The sequence below is a fragment of the Pseudoliparis swirei genome, chromosome 4 (assembly GCF_029220125.1).
Source record: "Pseudoliparis swirei isolate HS2019 ecotype Mariana Trench chromosome 4, NWPU_hadal_v1, whole genome shotgun sequence".
NCBI classification, from domain to species: domain Eukaryota; kingdom Metazoa; phylum Chordata; class Actinopteri; order Perciformes; family Liparidae; genus Pseudoliparis; species Pseudoliparis swirei.
This window is the reverse complement of record NC_079391.1, coordinates 5,753,894-5,781,732: the sequence shown is the minus strand read 5'-3', so window position 1 is coordinate 5,781,732 and position 27,839 is coordinate 5,753,894. Positions and strand designations below refer to the sequence as shown.

Sequence of the window (27,839 nt, the reverse complement as noted above, 5' to 3'; positions counted from 1 at the left end):
CCTGACTGAAGAAGCTGTCCTCAGTCTGTTTGTGCGGCACTTGATACCGCGGTATCGCCTGCCTGACGGTAGAAGGGTGAACAGTTTGTGGCCGGGGTGGTTATTGTCTTTCAGCATCCGCGTGGCCCTGGCCACGCACCGCTTGGTGTATATGTCCAGGATGGAGGGAAGCTCACCTCCAACGATGTACTGTGCCGACCGCACCACCCTCTGTAGTGCCCTACGCTCCAGGGCGGTGCAGTTCCCGTACCAGACGGTGATGCAACCTGTCAGAACACTGTCGATGGTACTGGTGGACACTGTTCTGAGGATGCGCCGGGCCATGTTGAATTTCCTCAGTCGCCTAAGGAAATACAGGCGTTGTGGGCCCTTTTCACCACGTGAGTGGTGTGCGTGGTCCATGTGAGGTCCTCGGAGATGTGCACGCCGAGGAACTTGAAGCTGCTGACCCTCTCTACTGCAACTCCGTCTATGGAGATGGGGGTGTGCTCTCCTCTCCGCTTCCTGTAGTCCACGATCAGCTCCTTGGTCTTCTTGACGTTGAGGACGAGGCTGTTCTCCTGGCCCCACTGTACGTCCCGCCAGGAACAGTAGCGGAACTATCTCCGTCCATTTTAGGCGCGATCTCACGCAAACGTCGCCGACGGAGGGGGAAGCGAGCTGGCGTGCTGGTTAGGCTGAGACGTCGAGCCAATCGACCCCCACTACCCACCATTTTACTGGCAAATGTACAGTCTTTGGACAATAAGCTATGCGAGCTACAGGCTCGTATTCAATTCCACCGAAACTAAGGACAACTGCATCATCTGCCTTACGGAGACATGGATGTCGGAGGATGTTGCCGACTCAGCCATCGAATCACGGGATTTTCCGTCCACCGCGGACAGAACAAAGACTCTCTCTGGTAAAGATCGTGGAGGGGGTATGTCTCATGATAAACAGATCTTGGTGCAACCAAAGTCATGTACATACTCTCAAGTCGTTCTGTTCCCCGGACCTGGAGTACCTAATGCTCTTGTGTCGACCATTCTGGCTATCAAGGAGTTTACAGCAGTCACCGTAACTGCTGTGTACATTCCGCCTCAAGCTAACACGGACATAGCGCTGAAGGAACTCTACGGGCGATCAGCGAGCAGGAGTCGGCACACCCGAGGCTGCTTTCATTGTATGGGACTTCAACAAAGCGAACCTGAAGAAAGTTCTCCAAGTTTTACCAACACATAAAAGCAACACGGGGGAGCGGATTCTAGACCACTGCTACACTCCCTTCCGGATGGATACAAAGCCCTCCTCCGCCCACCGCTCGCAAATCGGACCACCGCCCATCCAACTACTCCCGCCTACAGGCAGAGGCTTAAGCAGCAACCAATCGCTGTGAAGGAAGTGCAACGCTGGTCGGACCAATCGGAGTCTATGCTACAGGACTGTTTTGAACGTGCGGACTGGGATATGTTCAGGGTCGCGTCGGACAACAACGTCAGTGAGTACGGGTCCTCAGTCACCGGGTTCATCAAGAAATGCATAGATGACGTTGTTCCTACCAAGTCGGTTCGGATTTATCCCAACCAGAAACCGTGGATAAATGGCGATGTTCGCGCTGCACTCCTCGCGTAACACCGCCTTTGACGGAATATGGCGGAATACAAAGAGCCCGCCACGACCTCCGAAGACCATCGGCTCTGCCAAGCGGGAGTTCAGGAACAAGGTGGAGGAGAAGCTCAAGAGCCATGACGTGAGAGGTGTGTGGAAGGACAGACAATCACGGACTTCAGAGGGAGAACCAGCGGTGAAGAGAACTCCTCTACCTCCCTCCCAGGCGAGCTAAATACATTCTTTGCTCGGTTCGACGTGAACGGCAGCCGCCGAAGGCAGCGCCGCCGAGGAGACCAGCCTGCTGATCATCTCAGAGGCCGACGTGCGCAGAGCCTGGTGGACATCCGGAAGGCAGCAGGTCCCGACCACATCCCGGGGCGCGCCCTCAGAGCATGTGCAGACCAGTTGGCAGGAGTCTTCGCAGACATCTTCAACCTCTCCCTGTCCCAGGCTGTTGTTCCTGAGAGCTTCAAGATGTCCACCATTGTGCCTGTCCCCAAACACCCCAAGGTAACCTGCCTGAATGACTGGAGACCCGTAGCCCTCACCTCGATTGTCAGTAAATGCTTCGAGAGGTTGGTCAAGGACTTCATTTTAGCGTCAGTGATTTCTAACTTGTGGTTTTTGGCCCCAGACACAGGATGTAGGAGCTTTAAGAAGTGCAGCCGCAGAAAATAGGCGGCAAATGAGCCACCGAGGAGATCCCATTGCAGAGCTCACAATTATACAGATGTGTGTGTGTGTGTGTGTGTGTGTGTGTGTGTGTGTGTGTGTGTGTGTGTGTGTGTGTGTGTGTGCCAGACCACTTGTGTGACATTGTCTACTCTAGAAAAAGGACCTAAAAGCAAGTTGTCTCAGTGTATTTCTGAAATAATTTCTGGATCATACCATTTTCTGTAAAAGAAAAGAGAGGTAAGCTCAATACAGAGGGAATCTGTTATGACGACTGTTTTAATTATTCTATAAATATTGAAGTATTAAAACGATGAACTGCCAACACACCAAAAAAAATGGCGTGATAAGTATATTAGCTGAATGCAGAATATATAAAATAGCATAGCACTTTCGAAAAATGAAATGTTTGGAGTAAACAAACCAGAGTAAGCTGTCTTCACACTACAATAAGACCAAATTAGCTATTATATAATAATATAATATAACATAGCATCGTTTCCATATGATCTTGGTCCAGATGTATCTCAACGAAAATGTATAACTTAAAAATAAATAACGTACAACTTTTTTGTTTTGCCACCTTGACTTAACCCTCCTGTTGCCTTGGGTCATTTTGACCCGATTCAATGTTTCACCCTCCTGTTACCTTTATATTTACTAACATATTTTACCCTTTGGGTTAAATTTGACGCCAGCAATTAAAACCTCCAGAAAATTATTAGAATTAATATTGTTTTCCAAGTTTAAGTGTGAGGCACTTTATGATTGTTTGTTGACTACCGAAAGAACACCGACATTAAACATTGAATTAACCCTAAGGCGGCAGGAGGGTGTAATATTGATTCGGGTCAAATTGACCCTAAGGCAACACAAGGGTTAAAGAGTGATTGGCTGTTATATAATAATATAATATAACATAGGATAGCACTTTAAAAAAATTTTTTGTTTGGAGTAAACAAACCAGAGTAAGCTGTCTTCACACTGCAACAAGACTAAATTAGCTCTTATATAATAAAATATAATATAAAATAGCATAGCACTTTCGAAAAAATGAAATGTTTGGAGTAAACAAACCAGAGTAGGCTGTCTTCCCACTGCAACAAGACCGAATGCACGACTATAACAACAAACTATTCCCTCTGGGGGCGGTGAATGAGGGCGAGCGTGGCAAACGCTCGGTTGAAATCATTTGACGGCTAAATTATGCATCGCCACATAAGGCAGGATAGAATCTCGGTCTCACCGAGGTTGAAATGGTTAATGATTGGCCTGCGGGGAGCCTGCATGACTGAATGCATGAGGACATAGGCTGTTTCTAAAGCAACACATGGCAGACATTTCGGCTTCGTGGTTCTTTCAGGAAATATCGTGTCCACGGCTGTTCGATTGTTGCGTTTTTAAATATGTTTTAATGTAATCTTGTGTGTATTGTGCATGATTGAGTGTTGATTGAGTTTGACTAACGATATATAAACTTTCCCATCAAGGAAAACACGTGTTCCCCACAACCAATAAGAACAAAACCGTTACCCCCTTTTGGTCAATTTGACCTTTTCATGTTTTCACCTCCCTTACCTTTATTTTTACTAACATATTTTATTATTTTTTCTTGAGGTCACTATGACCCAAAATATAAAAATTATTAGAATTAATATATTATTCCAAGTTTAAAGTTTGAGTACTTGATTTTATGTTTGTTTGTTGACTCCCCGAAACACCGACATTAATTACATTGAAAATCGGGTCAGGCGACAAGGAGAGAGGGTTAAATATTGAATCGGGTCAAAATGACCCGAAGGCAACACAAGGGTTAATCGTAATAATTATTTACAAATGAAACTGTGTTTACAATGTTATTATCTTACCGTGGAAGAATGTATTGCATTTTCGATATCGCTAACACTTTCAAGAATCTTTAATCCTATAGATTTCCGGACTAATAATATACTCCATTAAAAGCCATGAACAAACAAAAATCAACCGTGATGAAGGTACAAATATTTCTAATGTTGGAAGGTTAGTTTTGCCGTATATATATATTTATTTATTTGTATGTGTAATACAAAAACTCAAAAAAGTATTGGACGAAAATGAATGTTTGTGTGGGGATTGGTTATTATCCGGGGACCAGTTGATTCGATTTTGGGATCAACTACACGTTTTGTTTTTTATTAAGTCCTACAAGTCCCTGCGACGCTAGTAGATGCGAAGGTGTGACAACACAAAGGCTGCTTGTCAGCATGTGGCGATCCCATTAGGCGGATTGACCAGCTGACCGAATTGTCGCTCTAAAGTAGCCATTGTCGGACTCCACAATGCGGTCACGGTCCGGCTCTACGGCCCGACCCGAATCACACGCACAAAGGAAGATCGTCACGGTCTTCTTGAAATATTAATGGGACTGAAATATTCCACTATTGCTCTCTCTCTCTCTCTCTGTCTATCATTGTCTCTCTATTTCTCTCTCTCTCTCTCTCTCCCTCGCTGTGGGCTGGCTCACCTGGTCTCTCACAGGTGCTATCGTATTACCAAGCAGCTGACTGGGCTTATCGTGGCGGCTCTCCTGGCTGCCGGCTTGTCTCACCGCCTCAACGGGTTGACTGACAGTCTGGCTGAGGGTTGAGGATCCACGTGACAATCCACAGGCAAATCTGTAAGATGAAACCCTGACTGGAATGCACATCACAACAACAAAGTAATAAGAGTGACTAATCACCTATCTGTCGTCCAATTAGTCTTAGTAACATCATCAGTTGTGCAACTTTTGAGGAGCTAGAAGACGTGAGGATGGAATAAATGTCACTCGCATGCAGAAAGCATTCCCTGGAAAGTGGAGAACAGTCTCAATCTGTTGCTCGATTCAAGTTCATTTTTATTTACTTTTTTCTTTTCGTGTTGGATTTCGTCGCTAAAGGCGAGGCGCCGTCTTGGTTGTGTGGTTAATGCAGCGGGCGCTGAATGAGAAGCGCTCGGTGCACGGGGGTCTGGCTTAATGCATGGCGAGCATCATGTCAACACAGACGGTAAATCCGTCCTCAGAGAGAAATGTAATCCTCAGTGTGGCAGAGACATCACATTTTGATTAATGGAGCCAAAAAGCAAAGTTAATATTCCGTAAAAGAGATTTTAGTCATGTTCACGCTTAAGATGTCAGCACAAAGGTTTCTTTTTCGACTGGTCTTAACCACTTCACGTTTTTTTGTAGGTTTTTGGTGGAGAAGAGCTACAAGAAAGTGCATTACCTTGACGATCGGGTGTCCTCCGGAGGCTGCTTTGACGGCCCCCCGGCTGCCCTCGGTCTCGTAGTGCGCTCGGTGGTGGGCTTTGGGCTGGACCTCTATCTTCAGGTCGTACTGGCCAAACTGGCTCGGCAGTGGCCAATCTAGTGGAGGCAGTGAAGAGGTCCTGATGAGAGAATAGCACACACACACACACACACACAGACACACACAGACACACACAGACGAAGAGTAGATTAGAGTATTGGTATGAAATCATGATCACATACAGGTGCTGTGTTTGTAGTCACTGGTACAAACTGCATTTAACAACCCTGACAGTAACACTTCTTACCTGAAAATAAATCTGCTTTCTCACACCGTCACATTCACCGTATTTCAAAGTGCTAAAGAGTAGGGTCAAGCAAAACAACGCCTCCTTCTATATTAAGGGGGAAAGACACTCTTACGGCTGTCTGAAAAAAACGTCCAAAAGTATTTCCCTTTCATGGTCTGAGACGGCGTAATAGGCGTAAAATGGGGGAAGAACCAGACAGTGAATCACTGGAACGCCCACGTTGGGGCTTAAGTGGTTAATCTGTTCTTAAACACAACACTTGTTATAGGTCAGGTTCGGACTTTAAGGTTGAGTCATCTTCTACGGTTCTATTTTTTCCCCGTTGTTAAGTGAAGTGTGAACGTGTGATAGGATGAGTGTGTGCGTCAGACATTGAGTACATTACTGTGTGTGTGTGTGTGTGTGTGTGTGTCTGGTATTGTGTTTTTCTCACTGCCTCTTTTATTGTAACTGTGTAGGACACAATCATATTTGAACAGCTGCACTCACAAGTAAAAAAACACTCCATGGCCTTCTCCCTTCTCCCCCCGAGGACATTGTAGGAGTTTACCTCCTAAACATTTGTAAACACCATGAACCACGAACAACCACCAAGCATCTCGAAATGGAAATATGGTCCAAGAAACCAAAACATAATATCCCTAAAATGCTTCCTCTGTAGTTTGGTTTCTGTTTGTAATATTCTCTTTAGATTAGTGGTTTACTACGTTTATGTTTAAGGTACATCTCGTGTGCAACATCTGTACTGAAACTGTACTGTCTCTACCTCCATCTGCCTGATGGATCGTGGAGGTCTCCATCGTGGAATATGCCTACTACCAACTATTCATACACTCTGTCATATTCACTGAATGTGTTTTAACTCTAAATCTGTCCTTCTGTACACATTACATCTATTGCATCTGTCCATCCTGGAGAGGGATCCTCCTCTGTTGCTCTCCTGAAGGTTTCTTCCCTTTTTTCCCCCTGAAGGGTTATTTGGGAGTTTTTCCTGGTCCGATGCGAGGTTCTGGGGCAGGGATGTCTATGTGTACAGATTGTAAAGCACTCCGAGACAAATGTGTAATCTGTGAAAATGGGCTACACAAATAAACTGAATTGAATTGAAACACTACAGTGCCGTTTAAGTCGAAGAGGTACTTGAACTGCAGTCGAAGCCACGATGTCAACCTTTGTCACATCTTGACTGTGTACCCAATGAATTATTCACGCTACAAGAGGCAGCTGCATGCATGTACGCTGGATGCTAGATGCTGAATGCTAGATGCTGAATGCTGGATGATGGATGCTGAATGCTAGATGCTAGATGCTGAATGCTGGATGCTAGATGCTGGATGCTAGATGCTGAATGCTGGATGCTAGATGCTGGATGCTGGATGCTGGATGCTAGATGCTGGATGCTAGATGCTGAATGCTGGATGCTGGATGCTAGATGTTGGATGCTAGATGTTGGATGCTGGATGCTGGATGCGTGTCATCCGGGTGTTACACAGTAACATTGTTGTCTTCCAGCACCGCGTCCATCCATGTGTGTCTCTATTTGGATGTGGGGCCAATCGACTGCAGCTGCGTGGAGATGCATGTGTCACGGGGCAATAAGACGACCTACGCCACACCCCGGTCTCTACCACAGCGCTGGTCGCACGGCGGCGTTCGCCTTTATTTGGCTCCGCCTAAAGGCGGTGCAGGCTCCCAGCATGCAAAAAAAACGCGCTGGGACTAAACTGCACGATAGATCTTTGACAGGTCGAATAATTCTTGAGAGGAAAGATTGTAAAGTTGTAGCCAACATGGCTGACTCCCTTAATTCTACCCTCTCCAAACGCCTGTCAAGAAGCTGGCCGCTCGCAGACCGATCCGATCGGACCGAATTAAAGACATGCGAGTCGGGCTTCTCAGTGGAGCCATTTAATTTCATAAACTGACTCACAGACGAGCACTGAATCCAAAAAGGAGAGGCTGCATTTTGGGATGAAAAAGGCCATGTGTCTGACATTTTGTTCAACTAAACGCAGCCTTGTGGTTAAAAATCTAACTGAGCTGCATTCTGCAGATGTGACACACGAATGACATGGAAATGTGTCAGCTAAAACCACTTTAGGGTGTATAACTTGTTACATAAATACTAAGTAAACATAAAGTTTAGTTCTGCGCGCCATGGAGACATTGGTACAGCTGTCTATGTATAAAGCATTCGTAGTTCTATGTATTTACTTGTGATTACCTTCGCATTGAAAATGCGGAAGGTTATGTTTTGATCGCCGTGTATTTATTTATTTATTTGTATAAAAGTATTCAACCGAATCGCATGGAATTTGGTGGGATGATTGGTTATTATCCGGGGACCATTTGATTAGATTTTGGGATCGATCGGGTCAAAGGTCAAGGTCAAGGTCATGAAAATGTCAAAATCTTATTTTTACCATAGCTCGGTCAATTTCTATTCAATTGGCATGCAACTAATGTCAAAATGTTCATAATTCAATGCCCAATCGTGTGATATGCGAAGGTATGCGCTCTACCGAGTGCCCGTTCTAGTTTAGTATTATTTTAATTCTATTTGAATGTTTTGTACCATCTGGACCTTGAGGCTTAAATAAAAGTTTGATTAACTGGCCAGGTTGAGCAAATGACAAAAGAGTATATATCTATACATATACCAACCGACAGTTGCCATGATTGTTGACATCATATTCTGCTTTCGAACCACTGTATGGTAACCTACACTGAGTAACTGTGATGATGGATATATCGTCTTTTGAAGTGTGATTTTCAAACAAGCTTCTCTCCTGACAGCAGCTCTTACTCTCAGATGTTACACGGTGTCACGTACGCATCGTAACCCTTTGTGTTTTCCTCAAAACGGCCGTGACATAACCGCCCAGGAAGCGTGGCTTTGCATGGCTGCCACGGTAACAGGAGCAGAGAGGAGGACGGAGGAAATGTGAGCTTTGTGACGGAGCGGAGCAGAAGCGGTGGCCTCTGTCCCGACGCGGAGCGTGACCTCTCTCCAATGTCGACGGCGTGGTGCGTGGGGCTCCCAGACCAACCCCAGTCCCACGACTCATCTGGTCTTCTTCATCGTCTTCCTCGCCCCACTAGCGTCCTCCAGTCCATTCTATGCGTTAAGGAATCTTGCATCTACACAGGTTGCATGATTGTGAGGCCTGAACACATATGACTTAAAGGACCCATCGTATGCCCATTTTTCCACAAGTTGATATGGTTCCTTGGGGTTTTAATGAAATGTTTGGAACATATTTTGGTCAAAATACCACAAGAATCATTTCAAACAGCACCCTTTTTACCCTGTCAAAAACACCTCCCCACAGATTAACCTGTTTTGAGTGCCTGTTCCTTTAAATGCTGTTAATAAATAAAGCTTTTGGTAGCCGACTCATAAGAGTGCCGTTAAAATGTCATCGCCGACAGCTCGGGCAGAAAGGAGTGAGAATAGTCTCAGAAGTGCCTGAACGCCTCACCAATATTTAACCCACACCTACTAACCCAATCCCACCAATCCCACCTGGGCCATCTGTTCAAAACCCCACGAACACATACACACGCATGCAGACGGACAACTCCACAACCGCCTCGCTCGACTGCAATGGAAACGTCGTCCTGCCACCGTCTTAGCCACGGCCGAAGGAAACTTCACTTACAAGTGTCAAGGATGCAACTATCAAATAGTGACTCATCATAAGGCTGACCCCGTTACCCCGGCTTGTTATTGTTCCAGGAATGTGAGGTCTGTGTGAGCAAGCATTTGTGTTATGTCTATGCACGTGTTTGTGTATGTGTGTGCGTCTGTGTGTGTGTGTGTGTGTGTCGTGGCCCCCTTGCCATATGTGCCCTGTGCTGATTTACTGTGCTCGGGGCTAGTGCACACAAACAAGGCCATGTCTTCATCTGCTGCACACATTGGAGAGCAGACAGCAGACTCCTCTCAACGCAACTCCCGTGGGAGTTTGTGATAGCGCCCGTCATTACCTTCGCATTGAAAATGTGGAAGGTAATGTTTTATCGCCGTGTCTTTATTTATTTATTTATTTATTTGTATGCGTGTTACTCGCATAACAAAAACAGTTTTAAACCGAATCGCATGAAATTTGGTGGGATGATTGGTTATTATCCGGGGACCATTTGATTAGATTTTGGGATCGATCGGGTCAAAGGTCAAGGTCATGAAAAGGTCAAAATCTTCTTTTTACCATAGCATGGTCAATTTTTAACCAATTGGCATGCAACTAATGCCAACATGTTCATAATTCAATGCGTGATATGCGAAGGTATGCGCTCTACCGAGTGCCCGTTCTAGTTCTTTAATGTGGAGATTGTGTGTGTGTGTGTGTGTGTGTGTGTGTTTGAAAAAGTTGGTAGTGTGCCCTCTGTGATCCTCTCTGCGGCACCAATAAACTTGTATTAAGACACAATGTTTCTCAGTCAGATTAATACTGCTGATACGAAGCTCAAAGTCCCCTTGTTACTGAACATTGGTCCGCAGCATCTTTTAATAAACTAATGGGTTATTTGATATACATTTACTGCCCACATCAAAAAGGATTCACTATCTTTATAACACCCCGTAACACTCGATAAAACACATTTAACACCAAGGTCTATTGTTTGGCCTTGCCCTAGTGTGATTGCTTTTAAAGATTGACGATTATTGTCATCTTGCCAGTTTAAGGTCTTGATGTTTTGCATCAAGAGTCCACCACTACGCCTGTCACTTAAGTCTTTCTGCAAACAGGAAGTAGAAAAAGAACAAATGGATTGCAACAGAAAGTTATTTCAACCAGTTGAGAAAGTCTTCGCTGACTTGAACACATAAAAAAACGTTGGATTTTTAGTCACTTCCTCTACATCTGCATGAATATTTAGCTTGAACTAAATTAGGTGAAGAAATGTGTACAAAATATTAGAACACAAACACTACCGTTCAAAAGTTTGGGGTCATCCAGACAATTTCGTGTCTTCCATGAAAACTCACTTTTATTTATCAAATGAATTGAAAATTGAATATAAAATATAGTCAAGACATTGACAAGGTTAGAAATAATGATTAATATTTGAAGTATTAATTTTGTTCTTCAAACTTCAAGCTCAAAGGAAGGCCAGTTGTATAGCTTATATCACCAGCATAACTGTTTTCAGCTGTGCTAAAATAATTGCACAAGGGTTTTCTAATCAGATATTAGTCTTCTAAGGCGATTAGCAAACACAATGTACCATTAGAACACTGGAGTGATAGTTGATGGAAATGGGCCTCTATACACCTCTGGAGATATTTCATTAGAAACCAGACGTTTCCACCTAGAATAGTCATTTACCACATTAACAATGTATAGTGTGTATTTTTGATTAATGTTATCTTTCTTGAAAAAACAGTGCTTTTCTTTGAAAAATAAAGACATTTCTAAGTGACCCCAAACTTTTGAACGGTAGTGTATATTTCACAGTTCTTTTGCAACATCAGCACATTTACCTGAATATCGGGGTGTGACCAGGTTTGGGTTTATTCCACGAGAAGTGAGAGGGCACTGACAGGAACTGTTCCCCGGGCCCATCTTTTTTCAGGCTGTGCAAGCCGTCGTCTGAAGGAGAGTCGAGATTAGGAGACATGTTTCCTTGGTCGTCTAGCCCCAGCTCCCCTTTCCCGGTTTGTATTGACGTTCTGTCCTGTGAGGTCTTCCTCGTCTTCGACGGGATGTCTGCCTCGGCCGGGCAACACTGGAAGGGCGACATGCCCACGGACGGACTGCCGACCCAGGTGTCCTCCGTCACGCTGCCCCTGGGTGAAGGTCCCGGCGTGGGCGTGGGCGACTGATGGGGAGACAATGAGCCGGGGTAGCCGATGTCGGCGCTGGAGTGGCGCCTCTTGCCGCAGGGCGAGGTGGGCCGCGAGGAAGGCCTCGAAGGCGGCCGCGGGCTCAGCCAGTTCTCGTCGGTGACGCTGGTGCGTGGCGAGTGATAGGGGGACTGTCTGGGCGACATGCCGATGGAGTGGGAGTGGTGCACGAAAGCCGGGTGGTGGTGCTGCCAGTGGGCCTGCTCCTCCAAAACCACGCCGCCGGCTTGAGGGGAGACGCAGCCCGGGGACGTGAGAGGGGAGCCCAGGGTGAAGCGGGCCGCCGCTTCGTTGAGCTCGGAGTCGACGTCGTCGTAGACGTGCGAGAAGGATTCGCAGGAGGAGGCGTCAGAGAACCAGCTCCGAGAGGAGAGGCTGCTGCACGGACTGGGGCTGAGCGAAGAGTCCCGGTACGAGTGGTCCAGGGGCAAATAAAGGTGGTCTCTGGACAGGGGCTGATCGCCGTGGTGGTAGTCCCCATCGGGACCAGTGGCCCTCAGTACCTCCTCGTTGGCGTCCATCTCCTGCTGGCAGCTGGGGGAGATGGAAGTGATCTGGATGCTGGGGCACGCGAAGGTCTTTGGCGCCTCCATGGGGGCAGAGGGCAGCAGAGGGGAGGTGCCGTACTTGGAGTTCTGGGCCTCATAGCTCGGCGGTTCGGATCCCGGTTTGTGCGAGTGAAGGCGTTGGGCCGCGCTGATCACCTGGGAGTGCGACTGCATGCCATGACGAGGGAGGCCCAGCGACTGGTGGTTGGTGACCATCGACTGGGGCTGGCCCACATTCAGGATGTAAAAGGACGTGTTGTCGTCAGGCTCCAGATCTAGAAGAAGAAAACCAAAAAAAGGGACGATTACAGAAACAGCAATCTGGACATCAGTTTTCATATGAAAGTTTTTTTTTCTCCTTTCGTTTGACGTCGTTGTGTTAATGACAACATCCGGAGTTACTCTCAGCTTATGTTGGCAACACATACTCTGGATACAAATAAAAAAGAGTTCAGAGTTTAAAGACTTCCCTTTAGCCACAGCTCCTAAAGCCACATTCTCGAGATAGCTACCGAGGGTTGTCGAGGCACGGCTACGGTTGTGTCGGTCACATGACTCCAGCACGAGCAGCATAGAGTGGATACATCGAACCGACCCTTTAATCATCCTCATCGCAGTTTGAGTCAGTCGGTGTGGCAGACAGGAATAGACAGTGTAAAGACAGAATGGTGATAATAGAGCTTCGGTTTTGCTCACCGGATCCAAAAACACAACTCAAAGGAAGCCGAGATAATAAAAGCCCAAATAAGCACATTTGTATATTACTGTTTGGGTCGGTGTATATTTGAAATCTCCTCCAGGCCTGTTAAACATGGTTTTAAAAGGGTTCTTCCCTCCCTCCTCGGTGGGCCCTCCTCTAAGAGTGGAGGTGTAGAAGTATATCCATGTGGGAGGGGTTGGGTGGGGATGCTGTGCGGGTGGATGTGGATGGTTGGATGTAGGCGTGGGCGCTTGTTGAGGTGGATGTTCGTGTATGTAGAGATTGGCATTTGTACTCGCTGTGGGCGGGACTATGGATACTGATACTACCTACTTTTGGATGTGCTGTTTGTTTTGTTGCGTTTATTTATTTGGATGTCGAGGATTACTCTGTTTTGTTGAAAAGGCTCGATAAAAAGTTTTTTAAAAAGTTATACGGAGAGAAGATGGAATTCGTCATTACCTTCGCATTGAAAATGCGGAAGGTAATGTTTTGATCGCCGTGTATTTATTTGTATGCGTGCGTGTTTGCGAGCTATTCGCATAACTCAAAAAGAATTAAACCGAATTTGGTGGGATGATTGGTTATTATCTGGGGACCATTTGATTAGATTTTGGGATTGATCGGGTCAAAGGTCAAGGTCAAGGTCATGAAAAGGTCACATCTTATTTTTACCATAGCGCTGTCAATTTTTATCCAATTGGCATGCAACTAATGCCAAAATGTTCATAATTCAATGCCCCATCTTGTGATATGCGAAGGTATGCGCTCTACCGAGTGCCCGTTCTAGTTTTTATATCAGTCAACCTGCTGATATTACACTCCGCTTTCGAGTAATGTATTCATCCTCACCAGGACTACACTCGAGTCCAAAAATTGCATGAAGATATTTGATCGCAGACCCATAAACGGTTGCACCATGAATTTGCGCTAGCGATTGAGCCCAGTTTCAGGAAATGAAGAGGCCAGAGTGTTGCTGGGTAGCAGGCAGTCACACGGGCTTTGTTCCAGGAGGGATAACCAATGAACAGCGCTACTCAGGAAACAAATTCACACAGCGGTGCGTGCTGTCCGCTGTCATCACAGCTAGCGCCGGCAGGCTATTTATACCAAAGGTCAACACACACACACACACACACACACAAACAGACAAGAGCTCACTGTCCGCATTGGCGCGACTCTTTTAGAGGTTATTGATAAACCTCTACTGGATACGCTCTGCTGCTCTCACTGGGAGGAGCCCAATGTTTTACATGTGAACTCTTAATTTCACTTGCAGAGACATTTTTACATTCGAAAAACATTAGGAACTAAATATTTTTGATTTATACAAATGTAAGTCATTTGAAAAAGAAATTAATTGAGCTTAGAAATACTAAAATCAAGCATCGGGCTTCCTGTATTTGGCCTTTAAATATGCTGAATACAACTTCTGCTTTACAAAGGTTTTTTTCTTCTTTTTTAAAGGTTAATAAATAAGTAAATAAATATCGGCCAAAGAGATTGAGCATTCAGTAAACGATTAGCTCGGCTAAAACCACAGTGGAGAAGGTTGTGAACTCATTGCACTTCCCCTTATTCCTTCAATGTATCCTACCTGCCTCAAAAATAAGACACCAAGTTACATTCAACAACTAAAATATCTGAACTCTAGCACAGTAAGATAAATACTCGGCAGGAAGTTAATTAAAGTTTTTCTTCTTCCCTCCAACTAAATGATAACCGAATCCAAGTCATATGAAAGTGTTGTCAAATCAGATATTAAAGATCCTCTCTCTCCAGCAGCAGCAGAGGCGGCAGCAGCAGCTTTATTTATAGCTGCTTCAGTTTCACACCGGCACGGCCCGCCTGTCACAAGACCCACCACAGATCTGACGACAACATCGGACTGACGGGGAGCAAGAGAAGGAGTCGGTAGGAAGGGAAGAAGAAACGTAAATGTGGGTTCCTGCTTCACTGAAACACGAGGGGACGAGCTGGTTTTTAGCTCTGGAGAATCACATTTAAAACATGTATGGATAATTCAGGGCGGGGACCAGTACTCATTGTTTAGCTGCTGCTTTAGTAAATTAGGTACTAATTACAGACTAATAAGCCAATTAAAGTTGCAGCAAATTGTTCCCTGAACTTTTATGTTGGTAAATACTGAACTGTATTTTTACATTAGATTTTCCTTTTTTTTCTGATGCTTGATTCGTGCATTTTCTTGTTTCGTTAGGGAAGCTTACTCCTGAGGGTAAGTTTGTTTATTACAACTCAATATTATACAATATAATTGTCACATTTAAAACTAAAACGGGCACTCTATAGAGCGCATACCTTCGCATATCACAAGATTTGGCATTGAATTATGAACATTTTGGCATTAGTTGCATGCCAATTGGATAGAAATTGACCGCGCTATGGTAAAAAGAAGTTGTTGACCTTTTCATGTCCTTGACCTTTGACCCGATCGATCCCAAAATCTAATCAAATGGTCCTCGGATAATAACCAATCATCCCACCAAATTTCATGCGATTCGGTTTAATATTTTTTGAGTTATGCGAGTAACACGCATACAAATAAATAAATAATTACACGGCGATCAAAACATAACCTTCCGCATTTTCAATGCGAAGGAAAAGATAAGATTAAACAGTCGCAATTAGTCTTTTTGTCATTTCCAGGCACAAGTAATGGCATATTCAAATTAATATGCTTTGGCAATTTAAACTTCACACGGAGCCTCAAGTCTATCGAAGGACCTGACGCCAACCAACAAGTACTTCATCAACTGATGTCCGTTTCATGAGGGCTGCACCGACCGACTGGCTGCCAGTCAACTCGTGATCGATTTAGAAGTTGTTACTATGTGAAGAAAAAAAATGTAAATACAAGTTTCAGCTGCTGGATCCGGTGATTGGTCAAATATGCTATAAAAGTTGAGTATTTTGTAGCCTGTGGTGACAGATAAACAACAAGTTTAGTGTATTATTGTGAAGAAGGCCCAGTTGATGCTGCCAGGAGCAATGGGTAAAGAGATTACGGTGTGTGAGAGTCTTGGACTGTCGTAATGAGAGCAGTAACTTGTCTCTGTCTGTTTCTGTCTCCTCACATATCCGGTGATAAATCCCTGAGTGGTCCTTCAGCGTCAGCGGTATAACATTAATTAACATTAAGCCCCCCCCCACCCCACCCAAGTCAGAGCCAAAACACCAGTCCCCTTAGGACAGGAGGTCAGAGAGGAGTAGTGGTTTTGTTTTTCAGGGTTCTTACACATTTTGACCAGTGGATTTCCAGGACTTTTACATGACTTTAAACCAAATGTCCATGACCAAACTGAAATCTCGGTATAAACATGAAACATTTAGAAAATTGTGCGTATTGAGAGCGTATGCCGGCTTATATTTTGAGCGTCTTTCTTTAAAAAACATATTAATTATTTCAAACTCGGCGTAAATGAACATGTGATTATAACACATTTCCATGACTTTTCCAAAACTTTCATGATTTAAGTTTTTTCCATGACTTTTCCAGGCCTGGAAATGACCATTTTAAAATTCCATGACTTTTCCAGGTTTTCCATGACCGTACGAACCCTGGTTTTTTGTTGTCAATGGCCTTGGTTGCAAAGCCCCTACACACCGTTCCCGAAAGCCTGGTGCGTCACACACTCCTCAAGTATCCATACATCAGACGGCCGATCTGGTTAAATAAAGATCTGTAAGAGGCTTTGCTGTCCCGGGGATAATAATAGCTCCGCCTCGCTGGGAGATGTTCCAGCGAGGCCCGTCTTTGCGGATGTTCGGAACGCTCCACAAACACCGCTGTGTTCTCGCGGTAACCACGGAGACCGGGCGACGGCGGCATCCACGTCGGCTCCTTGACGCGAAGTTCAACCGGCATCCGGCTGACCGTCGCGCTGCCCGGGGATTCTCTCCTCAGGGTCCTGTGGCACATTCGGAGGAAGCCCAGTGCACGACTGAGCGAGAGAAGGATCTCTCCCGGAGAAGATGGCGAGCAAATCGGTTCCTGCTGGTCTACCTCTCTTTATGGCTGTGGGTGGTGTTGTGAATGTGTGTTCCTTTGTGTCTGTGGTTGTACCGCTCTGCCTTCCTGTGTCTTTTTGCATTTACTGGATGGGTATATATGTGAGTGTACCCTTGTGTGTGTGTGTGTGTGTGTGTGTTTATGAGTGTACACCCCACACATATGACTGTCTTAGGTTACCCCAGGAGCCCCAACGCCATGTGTTGCTGGAGCTGGAGGGTAACCTTAGTCAGGGTTCCCTTTGTGGTGGGCAGGCAGGTTGATTAGAGCCGGCTCTGCTTACATCCACCAGTACAGGAGGCTTTGTGTGGAGCCCGGTCTCCTCTTTCAGCTGCTGGCCGACAGACCGGAGCACGAGTGTGACAACACGTCGTGGACAGTATGAGATAAAAACGTATCAAGGAACGTACTCGAAAAACAGTAAACTAGAACGGGCACTTGGTAGAGCGCATACCTTCGCATATCACAAGATTGGGCATTGAATTATGAACATGTTGGCATTGGTTGCATGCCAATTGGATAAAAAATGACCGTGCTATGGTAAAAAGAAGATTGTGACCTTTCCATGACCTTGACCTTGACCTTTGACCCAATCGATCCCAAAATCTAATCAAATGGTCCCCGGATAATAACCAATCATCCCACCAAATTTCATGCGATTCGGTTTAAAACTTTTTGTGTTATGCGAGTAACACGCATACAAATAAATAAATATATAAATACACGGCGATCAAAACATAACCTTCCGCATTTTCAATGCGAAGGTAATCAGATGTTTTTTTGTATTACGTGGTGTGTGTGTGTGTAGAGACTCATGTTGTGGAGTGTCGCTCAGAGTTCGGGATGCACCGATCCAACCTTCTCATTCAAAAGACGCATTTCACCGAGTGGAAATGAACCTCCAGAGTGAGTTCAGTCGGGGGGGGGGGGGGGGGGGGGGGGGTGGCATGCCGATGCCTGTTGTTTCATTCTCATACGTCTGGCACTCACTTCTCTCCCAATTTCATTAGGATTCATCTTGTTGAGTCCAAACACCAACGGCTCTGTCAAGACTGCATATTATCTCTATATAATAAACTATTATTTACTTTCTTGTCTCTCCTGCTTGAACTTATTTGGGCTTAATTTGTATGTAAGGTAACACCAGAGCAAGAGTTGCTGTGCCACTCGAAACCGAGTCAGTGGCCCGCTCTGACTTTATGAACAGTCCAACTATAAGCAAAATCCTAACATTGATGGAGGATTAAATACATTAAATCATTTATGATAATTCAACAATAACCTAATTTCAAGCACAAGAGGTGCCTTTTTGAAAGATTTATGTTTGATTTATATTTTATTTTATACATAATTTTTTTTATTTGTTTAGTGATATAAACATAAAACAAGTCAAATAATGTCAGACATAAACATATATAAACACACATATACATAGACCTACACCCAAACACACACACACATACATATACACACACGTACATACTCACACATATATACACATACCCTCCCCCCACAAAAAAAACAACAATAAATAAATAAAAAACAACAATAACAACAGAAAGCAACCCCGGCACCCCCTTAATTATCTTTTACTTGTGAGTATGTTTGATTGATATTTTATTTTTTTATTTGTTTGGTGATATAAACATAAAACAAGTAAAAAAATGTCAGACATAAACATAAACATAAATATACACCCATATACATACACCTACACACCCATACATACATACATATATATACACACATATACATACACCCACACCCATACACACACACCCATATATACATATACACACGCATACATACACACATACCCTCCCCCCCCCAAAAAAACAACAAAAACAACAAGACAACAACAACAACAGAAAGCAACCCCGGCACCCCCTTAATGATCTTTTACTTGTACGTATGTTTGATTGATATTGATATATTTGCAGTGACTCCCAGCAGAGCTCACAAAAGCAAAATGAATTCCTTCCCTGTGTGCTTTCCAAGAACGGCGGCCGGCTACGTTTCTGAACACGGCGCCTGTGACGCACGTGCACACGCGTGTCGTGAAGGGTTGGCCAACAACCTGTGGCTGTACAGCTCGTGCCAAACCCCGTGCAGTATGCGAAGGTGGTGGAGTTAGCGTACTAGAAGTGAGAGTGAGCCGGGAGACAAATACAAATTCAGGGAAGCGGCGGGCTGGATGTCCCTCGAGCGATGAGGCGCATGTGCAGCAGGATCCTGAGGCGTCGGGTCTCGGTGTAACCGGACGTCTCTGGAGCCTTGTTACCGTCTCGTCCCGATGTTGTGTCAGGGTTAAGAAAGCCTTCCTGTGCCTCACCAGCCAGCAGAGGCTTAACAATGGCAGCCGGAGCCAATGTTAACATATGCCGGCAGCTAAATTAAGCTCCTAATTAACAATCTCATGCCGAGATAACATTATGGGATAAACACAGAGTGCCAAGGAGCCACCTGCACTAACTAAATACCCGCCGACGCACAAAGACCTTGTTAAAACACACCACTGATTGCCATGGGAGTAGATTTAAATTTGGTTATTAAAAAAAAAGATATCAAAGATTAGTATTTTGATCCTACAAATTAGCTATATTTAAAATGGGATTTATACTTACTAGAAACTATAATACAGGGTTCTTACACATTTTGACCAATGGATTTCCATGACTATTCCGTGACTTTAAACCAAATGTCCATGGCCAAACTGAAATCTCGGTATAAACATGAACAATTTAGAACATGTTGCGTATTGAGAGAGTATGCCGGCTTATATTTTGAGCGTCTTTCTTTAAAAAACATATTAATTATTTCAAACTCGGCGTAAATGAACATGTGATTATAACACATTTCCATGACTTTTCCAAAACTTTTAGGACTTACGTTTTTTCCATGACTTTTCCAGGCCTGGAAATGACCATTTTAAAACTCCATGACTTTTCCAGGTTTTCCATGACCGTACGAACCCTGTATATTTAAAATGGGATTTATACTTGCTACAAACTATAATAGGTGAAACACAAGTGTTAAAATAATTTGAAATGGCGTAAAATGAATAATAAATAAGATTTATTAAAACGCCATAAGATGTAAAAGAGGGCGCCCTGACTGAACGCCTGGTTTTCCTCAGGAATGGAGTTCTGCTTCCCGGGGGCCTGAACACCAAAGATGATGAATGGAAAAGTCAGTTCAGAAACTTCCTGTAAGGGCAATTCTTAACTCACAAAGCTAAAATTGAATTAAAAGCTAGGACTAGTAATTCACACACTGGATCTCAGAGCTCCAGCCCTTCAGACAAGACACACACCACATGCTGCATATTACAGCTGATTGTCAAACGAAAATATACTCAACGTGTCTTCGGATTATATTCCCCCGTAAGGATCACACAACACAAACTAGAGCCACATCCCTGATGGTCATAAAGCTTTCCGTAAGGTCGAGAGAAATAGAGCTGCTCCCTCCGAGTTGACTAATCTTTCAGTTTGATCAGAGTCGACTCGAGACTTATTTTATAGTTAGTCATTTTGTAAAGCTTTACATTGAGAACTAGAACGGGCACTCGGTAGAGCGCATACCTTCGCATATCACAAGATTGGGCATTGAATTATGAACATTTTGCCATTAGTTGCATGCCAATTGAATAGAAATTGACCGTGCTATGGTAAAAAGAAGATGTTGACCTTTTCATGACCTTGACCTTGACCTTTGACCTGATCGATCTCAAAATCTAATCAAATGGTCCCCGGATAATAACCAATCATCCCACCAAATGTCATGCGATTCGGTTTAATACTTTTTGAGTTATGCGAGGAACACGCATACAAATAAATAAATAAATACACGGCGATCAAAACATAACCTTCCACATTTTCAATGCGAAGGTAATGACTTGTTGCCACGGTGCCACCGAACAAACGAACATTCACAAGTATTCATACACCGCGGGCACCGCCTACAGGAGCCATTTGGGGTTAAGTCTCTCGCGTAAGGACACGTCGACGTCGACCCGCAGAGCCGGGGAATCGAACCGCGGCGGAAGGACGACCCGCTCGATCCCCGAGCCACAGTCGCCATGCGAACACAAATCGCAGACAGAATGCACGCCGCATACGACCTGTGCATTCGAACAACACGCGTCTCCACTGGCGGGGTCACGTGTTCACTGTGAGCGGAGCAGGAGAGCCGCGGTGCGTGACAGTCGAACACGAGCCGCTTGACGGCCCGCAATAACCCGGAGCGGATAACATCGGGAGCTACCGCCGGCAGGGGTGACATTTAAACAATCTGTCAGGGCTGACTGTGCCTGACAACAACAACAAAAGTCAGACTGGGGGAGGGAGGGAGGGAGGGAGGGAGGGAGGGAGCATGAGAGTGGGACATCCAGGGGAACGGAGATTTTTCCCCTTTATGGGGGAGAGAAGACGAGAGCGACAGACCGTGATTGAGAGAGAGAGATACAGAGCGGTGAGGAGAGAGAGAGAGATACAGAGCGGTGAGGAGAGAGAGAGATACAGAGCGGTGAGGAGAGAGAGAGAGAGAGATACAGAGCGGTGAGGAGAGAGAGAGAGATACAGAGCGGTGAGGAGAGAGAGAGAGAGAGAGAGAGAGATACAGAGCGGTGAGGAGAGAGAGAGAGAGATACAGAGCGGTGAGGAGAGAGAGAGATACAGAGCGGTGAGGAGAGAGAGAGATACAGAGCGGTGAGGAGAGAGAGAGATACAGAGCGGTGAGGAGAGAGAGAGAGAGATACAGAGCGGTGAGGAGAGAGAGAGAGATACAGAGCGGTGAGGAGAGAGAGAGAGATACAGAGCGGTGAGGAGAGAGAGAGATACAGAGCGGTGAGGAGAGAGAGAGAGAGAGAGAGAGAGAGATACAGAGCGGTGAGGAGAGAGAGAGAGAGATACAGAGCGGTGAGGAGAGAGAGAGATACAGAGCGGTGAGGAGAGAGAGAGATACAGAGCGGTGAGGAGAGAGAGAGAGATACAGAGCGGTGAGGAGAGAGAGAGATACAGAGCGGTGAGGAGAGAGAGAGATACAGAGCGGTGAGGAGAGAGAGAGATACAGAGCGGTGAGGAGAGAGAGAGATACAGAGCGGTGAGGAGAGAGAGAGATACAGAGCGGTGAGGAGAGAGAGATACAGAGCGGTGAGGAGAGAGAGAGAGATACAGAGCGGTGAGGAGAGAGAGAGATACAGAGCGGTGAGGAGAGAGAGAGAGATACAGAGCGGTGAGGAGAGAGAGAGATACAGAGCGGTGAGGAGAGAGAGAGATACAGAGCGGTGAGGAGAGAGAGAGATACAGAGCGGTGAGGAGAGAGAGAGATACAGAGCGGTGAGGAGAGAGAGATACAGAGCGGTGAGGAGAGAGAGAGATACAGAGCGGTGAGGAGAGAGAGAGAGATACAGAGCGGTGAGGAGAGAGAGAGAGAGATACAGAGCGGTGAGGAGAGAGAGAGAGATACAGAGCGGTGAGAGACGAGAGAGAGAGACATTTAGAGAGACTACAGTATACACACACCACTGATAAATGTGTGCCAACCAATAGCTTCCAACCAAGTTCAGAACAAATCATACAGATTATTATACGATAAACCGTATATTCTATGTTCCTGGATTATCAAAGCATCAACAAAGTATTGCTAAAAGATTGTATTTAAATGTACCTGTACACCTTCCTAATCTGCACGCGTGAACAAGGCCCCCCCTCCTCCTCCTCCCCCTCCTCCCCGGCTTTGACCCGCCTTAACAAAGATTGAAAAAACGACTGAAAAAAAACTAACAGGAAACAATAAAAGGGGGGAAAAGCAGGAAGACAGCAATTTCCTCTCCAAAAAACATGAATTGGAAGGAAGACGACCTTCACTCAAACCTTCCGTTATACAAGTTCACATATACAGGACTGTCTCAGAAAATTAGAATATTGTGATAAAGTTCTTTATTTTCTGTAATGCAATTAAAAAAACAAAAATGTCATGCATTCTGGATTCATTACAAATCAACTGAAATATTGCAAGCCTTTTATTCTTTTAATATTGCTGATTATGGCTTACATCTTAAGAAAACTCTAAAATCCTATCTCATAAAATTTGAATATTTCCTCAGACCAAGTAAAAAAAAAGATTTATAACAGCAAAACAAAATCAAACATTTGAAAATGTGTTTCCAGGTGTTTCGAGTTAATTAGACGATTCAAGTGATTTGTTTAATACCCTACTAGTATACTTTTTCATGATATTCTAATATTTAGAGATAGGATATTTGAGTTTTCTTAAGCTGTAAGCCATAATCAGCAATATTAAAAGAATAAAAGGCTTGCAATATTTCAGTTGATTTGTAATGAATCCAGAATGCATGACATTTTTGTTTTTTTAATTGCATTACAGAAAATAAAGAACTTTATCACAATATTCTAATTTTCTGAGACAGTCCTGTATATTCACCACAGGCCCAATTCACGTTTTGCATTCTTGAGTGCATTAAGTGATTCTTGAGTGCATTAAGTGATTCTTGAGTGCATTAAGTGATCGGCGGTTCATATTGTTCAAACCTCGATCCACAATGAGTGTGCCCTTTCCACCCAGCTGTCAAAGTCCACATGGAGCACATTCCAGCTGTGACCCGTGGACTAGGGTCCACTCAAAACAAGTGGAGCCATTCCGCCTTCATATACTTTCTTAAGTCACTTTCTTAAACTTCTCAGACCGTTGCACTGTTTTGCACTGTGTGTTCTGTACTGCACAGTTTTGTTTTTGTTTTGTATTGTGTTGTCATGTATATTTTGTGTAAGCACACAGAGTCACTTTCCCAAGTCAAATTCCTTGTTTGTGCAAACTTACTTGGCCAATAAAACCTGATTCTGATTCTGATTCTGAGTGTGTCCCATCATCCCCTTGAAAAATCCCACCAATGCATCACAGGTTTTTAAAAGTGAAAACTGAAGCTGAATTCAAACGTCAATCTGACAACAATCACACCCGATCGTCGGACGCGCGACGGGAGCGGGACGAGACGCGCGGCGCGGCGCGGGGGGGGGGGGGGGTGGAGGTGCCGATCCCGATCGTTAGCCCGGCTCAAATAAGGCATTGAGGAGGCGGCCTAAAATAAAATAGGATTCAAACCAAACTCATCTGTGCGCAGCGGGGCCGTGCCTCGTCGTAAAAAAGGGGGGGAGTGAGAAAAGAAGGAGAAAAAATAAAACCAGATGCAGGCGTTCCACAGCTTTCTCTCCGGTGTAATGCGGCCTGTGACATGTTGATACAGCGCAGCCAGCGGTAGCTTCAGTTACACTAAATTTAAACTAGACAGATGCCACACATAGTTACTCATGCCTCGCCCCGGGGAAACAAACGTCTCATTCATCACACCGGGTGCTCGCTGGGACCCCTTCGGTTCACTAGGGTTAGTGGGGGGGGGGGGGGGGGCACATGGTGATCTAGTCCCACATGTGGACCTTGTGCATGACCGTCTGACCTTTGACCTCTCTCGTCTTTTACACGTTCAGGGAAGTATCAGAACCTGCAGGTTCATAAACCCTCTTGTTCCTGATCCATAAAGCCCTCAATCTGAAAGTATAACTCACTTGTGTCCACTCTCCTCGCTGTGCTTGTACGTCTTCCTCTCTTCTTTTATTTTTCCATTAGACATCATTTGTGTGGACATTGTTGAAATGACCGATGCACACCAACAAGCATCAACGTCCGACAATACACGTCTGACATGTGTAGCTTCCTACTCAAGAGGACGACAAAAGACCCAAGCGTACTGCACAGTGAATACAACATGAAATAATTTCAATGAGAGCTTACCAGAAAATTATAAATTCTTACGAAATTAAACCGCTTACTTAATGCGTATCGAGAAAAAGTGTATGCCGTTAATTTAGGGAAGATGTAATGTCATGTCGAGAGCCTGCTTCTCTTATGACAGCTGCTTGTGTGAGGTGTGGCTCCGACCGCTCCACATAAAAGTCCAAACACACACACACTAACACACTAACACACCTGGCCAGAGTCCGGGAGTGCCGACACACTCACCTGGCGATGTAGCGCACAGCATTCTTTCCGCTCCTCTCCTCGGCGTAAGATCTCAAATCGACCGAGCGGTGGAAAGCGGCAGGCTGCGGACGTCCCGAGACAAGAGGGGGTTCTCCTGCTCCGAGTACAAACGAGTCACTAGAACCTGCCGCCCGCCCTCTGCCACTCTCTCCGGGAGCTCGAAATAGTCCACCATGAGAGCGATGTAATTTCAGTCTTTCCCACGACGGGGACTGAGAGGATCAAGCTCTTGGTTTTCGCGACAACAACAGAGCCACTGGCACACTTTCTTTCTCTCGGCTCGATCCTTTCATTACGCGAAAAAAAAAAAAGTGCCGCGACTTGTCTTTAGTTTTTTTTCGTAACATGTCAAAGACAATCCTAATCCGACAGGTATGAGGAATGTTCCAGCATGTTAACAGAACAACAAAGAATCAAACCTGACTCGTCACTAAGTGGCTGTGGTGACTGCTTGACATCTGGAGGTTTCATTAGCCTAGATCAGTCTGTCTGATGTCACCGGGGGTCTCGTTCACATCCTGAGAGAAGCAGTGAGAAAAGAAAGAGTCCTCGTGCCGGCGGTGGGTCCACAATGTGCCGTGCCGGGATGGTGGCATCCGAAAAAAAACCACAAAAACACAACAAAAAGTAAGGACTAAAAAGTCAATGTGTGTGTGGGTTACATCGGAAAAAGGAAAAGGTCTGGACAATCAGAGCTGTTCATCTTCCCCTCACCAGCAGCTAGAGAGCGGTGTGCCCCCTCCTCTCCCTGGAGGCCACCCTGCCATCTGAACCCCACAATGTCCGGGCCCAAAGCCAGACCACCTCCACTCCGGGTCGACTCCTCCGCCCCCCATAGAGGGCGCTTCCGCCCCCCTGCCTCATACCACCTCAAGCGCACAATGAGGCCGCTTCTTCTTCGGCCACCTGCATCATCCTCACTCCCCATGACGTCTTTGTTTTAGCACCAAAAGCTGTGGAACGCCGCCTGCCCGCGTGGTTTTCAGATTCAAGAGTATCATTTAAACTCCATCTCAAAACATACCTGTTTACACTGGCATTTGGTTAAATTAAACATTATATGGCCTGATTTTTTATCTTCTGTTTATTTATTTTACTGCACCATTTTTACCTTCGCACTGAAAATGCGGAAGGTTATGTTTTGATCGCCGTGTATTTATTTATTTGTATGCGTGTTACTCGCATAACTCAAAAAGTATTAAACCGAATCGCATGAAATTAGGTGGGATGATTGGTTATTATCCGGGGACCATTTGATTCGATTTTGGGATCGATCGGGTCAAAGGTCAAGGTCATGAAAAGGTCAACATCTTATTTGTACCATAGCACGGTCAATTTCTATCCAATTGGCATGCAACTAATGCCAACATGTTCATAATTCAATGCCCAATCTTGTGATATGCGAAGGTATGCGCTCTACCGAGTGCCCGTTCTAGTTTACAGTGTATTGTACTTTGCTCTTTTAACTGTTGAAAGATTTTGGCCCGTTATTGACAAATTGTTTTAATTGACTACTGGACTGCACTTTGTCTGTGATAAGTGCAATATAAATAAACTTTACTTACTTATTTCTACCACTTCACATTAAACACTCAATCCCAAACGGAGTACTTTAATGGATAAGCCCGACATATTGTAAGATGGATTGTTTCTTTGTGTATGTGAAACTAGACTTAAAAAAACAGTGAATGGGGATATATGTTCTATAATTACTATGTATAACCAAATTGTTGGTGACAATATGAAAGAATGTAGGAGTTAAAACCATCAAACACACACACACACGTGTCTAATACAGACATATTTCAGTGGCGTTTGTTTCACAATAATAGTTAGCTGTAAGCTACCAATCGAACAGGTCTGATGGGCGCTGTCCTTAAAGCTACCTGAAACAATACTTACATAACTCTTAATACGTGGTTTCACCTGCCTGTGTTAATCGCTGGGAGGCTGCCACAGAGTCTATTTCTATCCAACTGCCAAAAAGTGACGAATTAAAAGAAGAAAACAGCTCTGAGCTCAATTATCACAAGTGACTGAAACAAGAGGACAAGTAATAGTGACGTGTTATTAAAGCAAAATGGAGACATAACACGGCATGTCGCTGCTTTACATAGTGAGCTTCTTTTTTTTTAGCACAGGGAATTTTATTTAATTGTTAAATAGCCATGTATTAGTAGTATGTCTAGAAGCATACCTTTATAATTACCTTCGCATTGAGAATGCGGAAGGTTATGTTTTGATCGCCGTGTATTTATTTATTTATTTGTATGCGTGTTACTCGCATAACTCAAAAAGTATTAAACCGAATCGCATGAAATTTGGTGGGATGATTGGTTATTATCCGGGGACCATTTGATTAGATTTTGGGATTGATCGGGTCAAAGGTCAAGGTCAAGGTCATGAAAAGGTCAAAATATTCTTGAATCGCATGAAATGTGGTGGGATGATTGGGTATTATCTGGGGACCATTTGATTAGGTTTTGGGATCAATCGGGTCAAAGGTCAAGGTCATGAAAAGGTCAAAATCTTCTTTTTACCATAGCGCGGTCAATTTCTATCCAATTGGCATGCAACTAATGCCAACATGTTCATAATTCAATGCCCGATCTTGTGATATCCGAAGGAATGCGCTCTACCGAGTGCCCGTTCTAGTTATTTTATGAATTTGTTTGATTAGTGAGGAGTTTATAATTGAGTTTCTTGAAAGGGTGGGTTGTCAAATAAATTGTATTAATCTACAAATTGTCAGAAAATAGTGAAACGTTACCACACAAATTCTCACGGCCCAGACCGACATTATCA

At 44.7% G+C, this 27,839-nt stretch overlaps 1 protein-coding gene and 1 long non-coding RNA gene across 3 annotated transcripts in view; one reads left to right on the top strand and one right to left on the bottom strand.

The window, feature by feature from the left end:
• The window catches only part of nfatc3a (nuclear factor of activated T cells 3a), a 71,829-nt gene that overhangs the window by 37,824 nt on the left and 6,166 nt on the right, over window positions 1-27,839 (bottom strand). Inside the window, exons 1-3 of one of the 2 annotated variants that reach the window (XM_056412037.1) lie at window positions 25,014-25,132; window positions 11,333-12,518; window positions 5,511-5,673 (exon numbers count right to left, since the gene is read on the bottom strand). In XM_056412037.1, the coding sequence (XP_056268012.1) occupies window positions 5,511-5,673; window positions 11,333-12,518; window positions 25,014-25,035 (1,371 nt within the window). In that variant the 5' untranslated portion in view covers window positions 25,036-25,132. Of the gene's footprint in view, window positions 1-5,510; window positions 5,674-11,332; window positions 12,519-25,013; window positions 25,133-27,839 lie in introns of those variants that run through there. The other variant, XM_056412036.1, reaches the window with a different exon arrangement.
• On the top strand, window positions 25,540-26,103 carry LOC130192240 (uncharacterized). The gene is made up of 2 exons (XR_008831355.1): window positions 25,540-25,661; window positions 25,752-26,103. It is a non-coding gene; the product is annotated as an uncharacterized LOC130192240 (long non-coding RNA).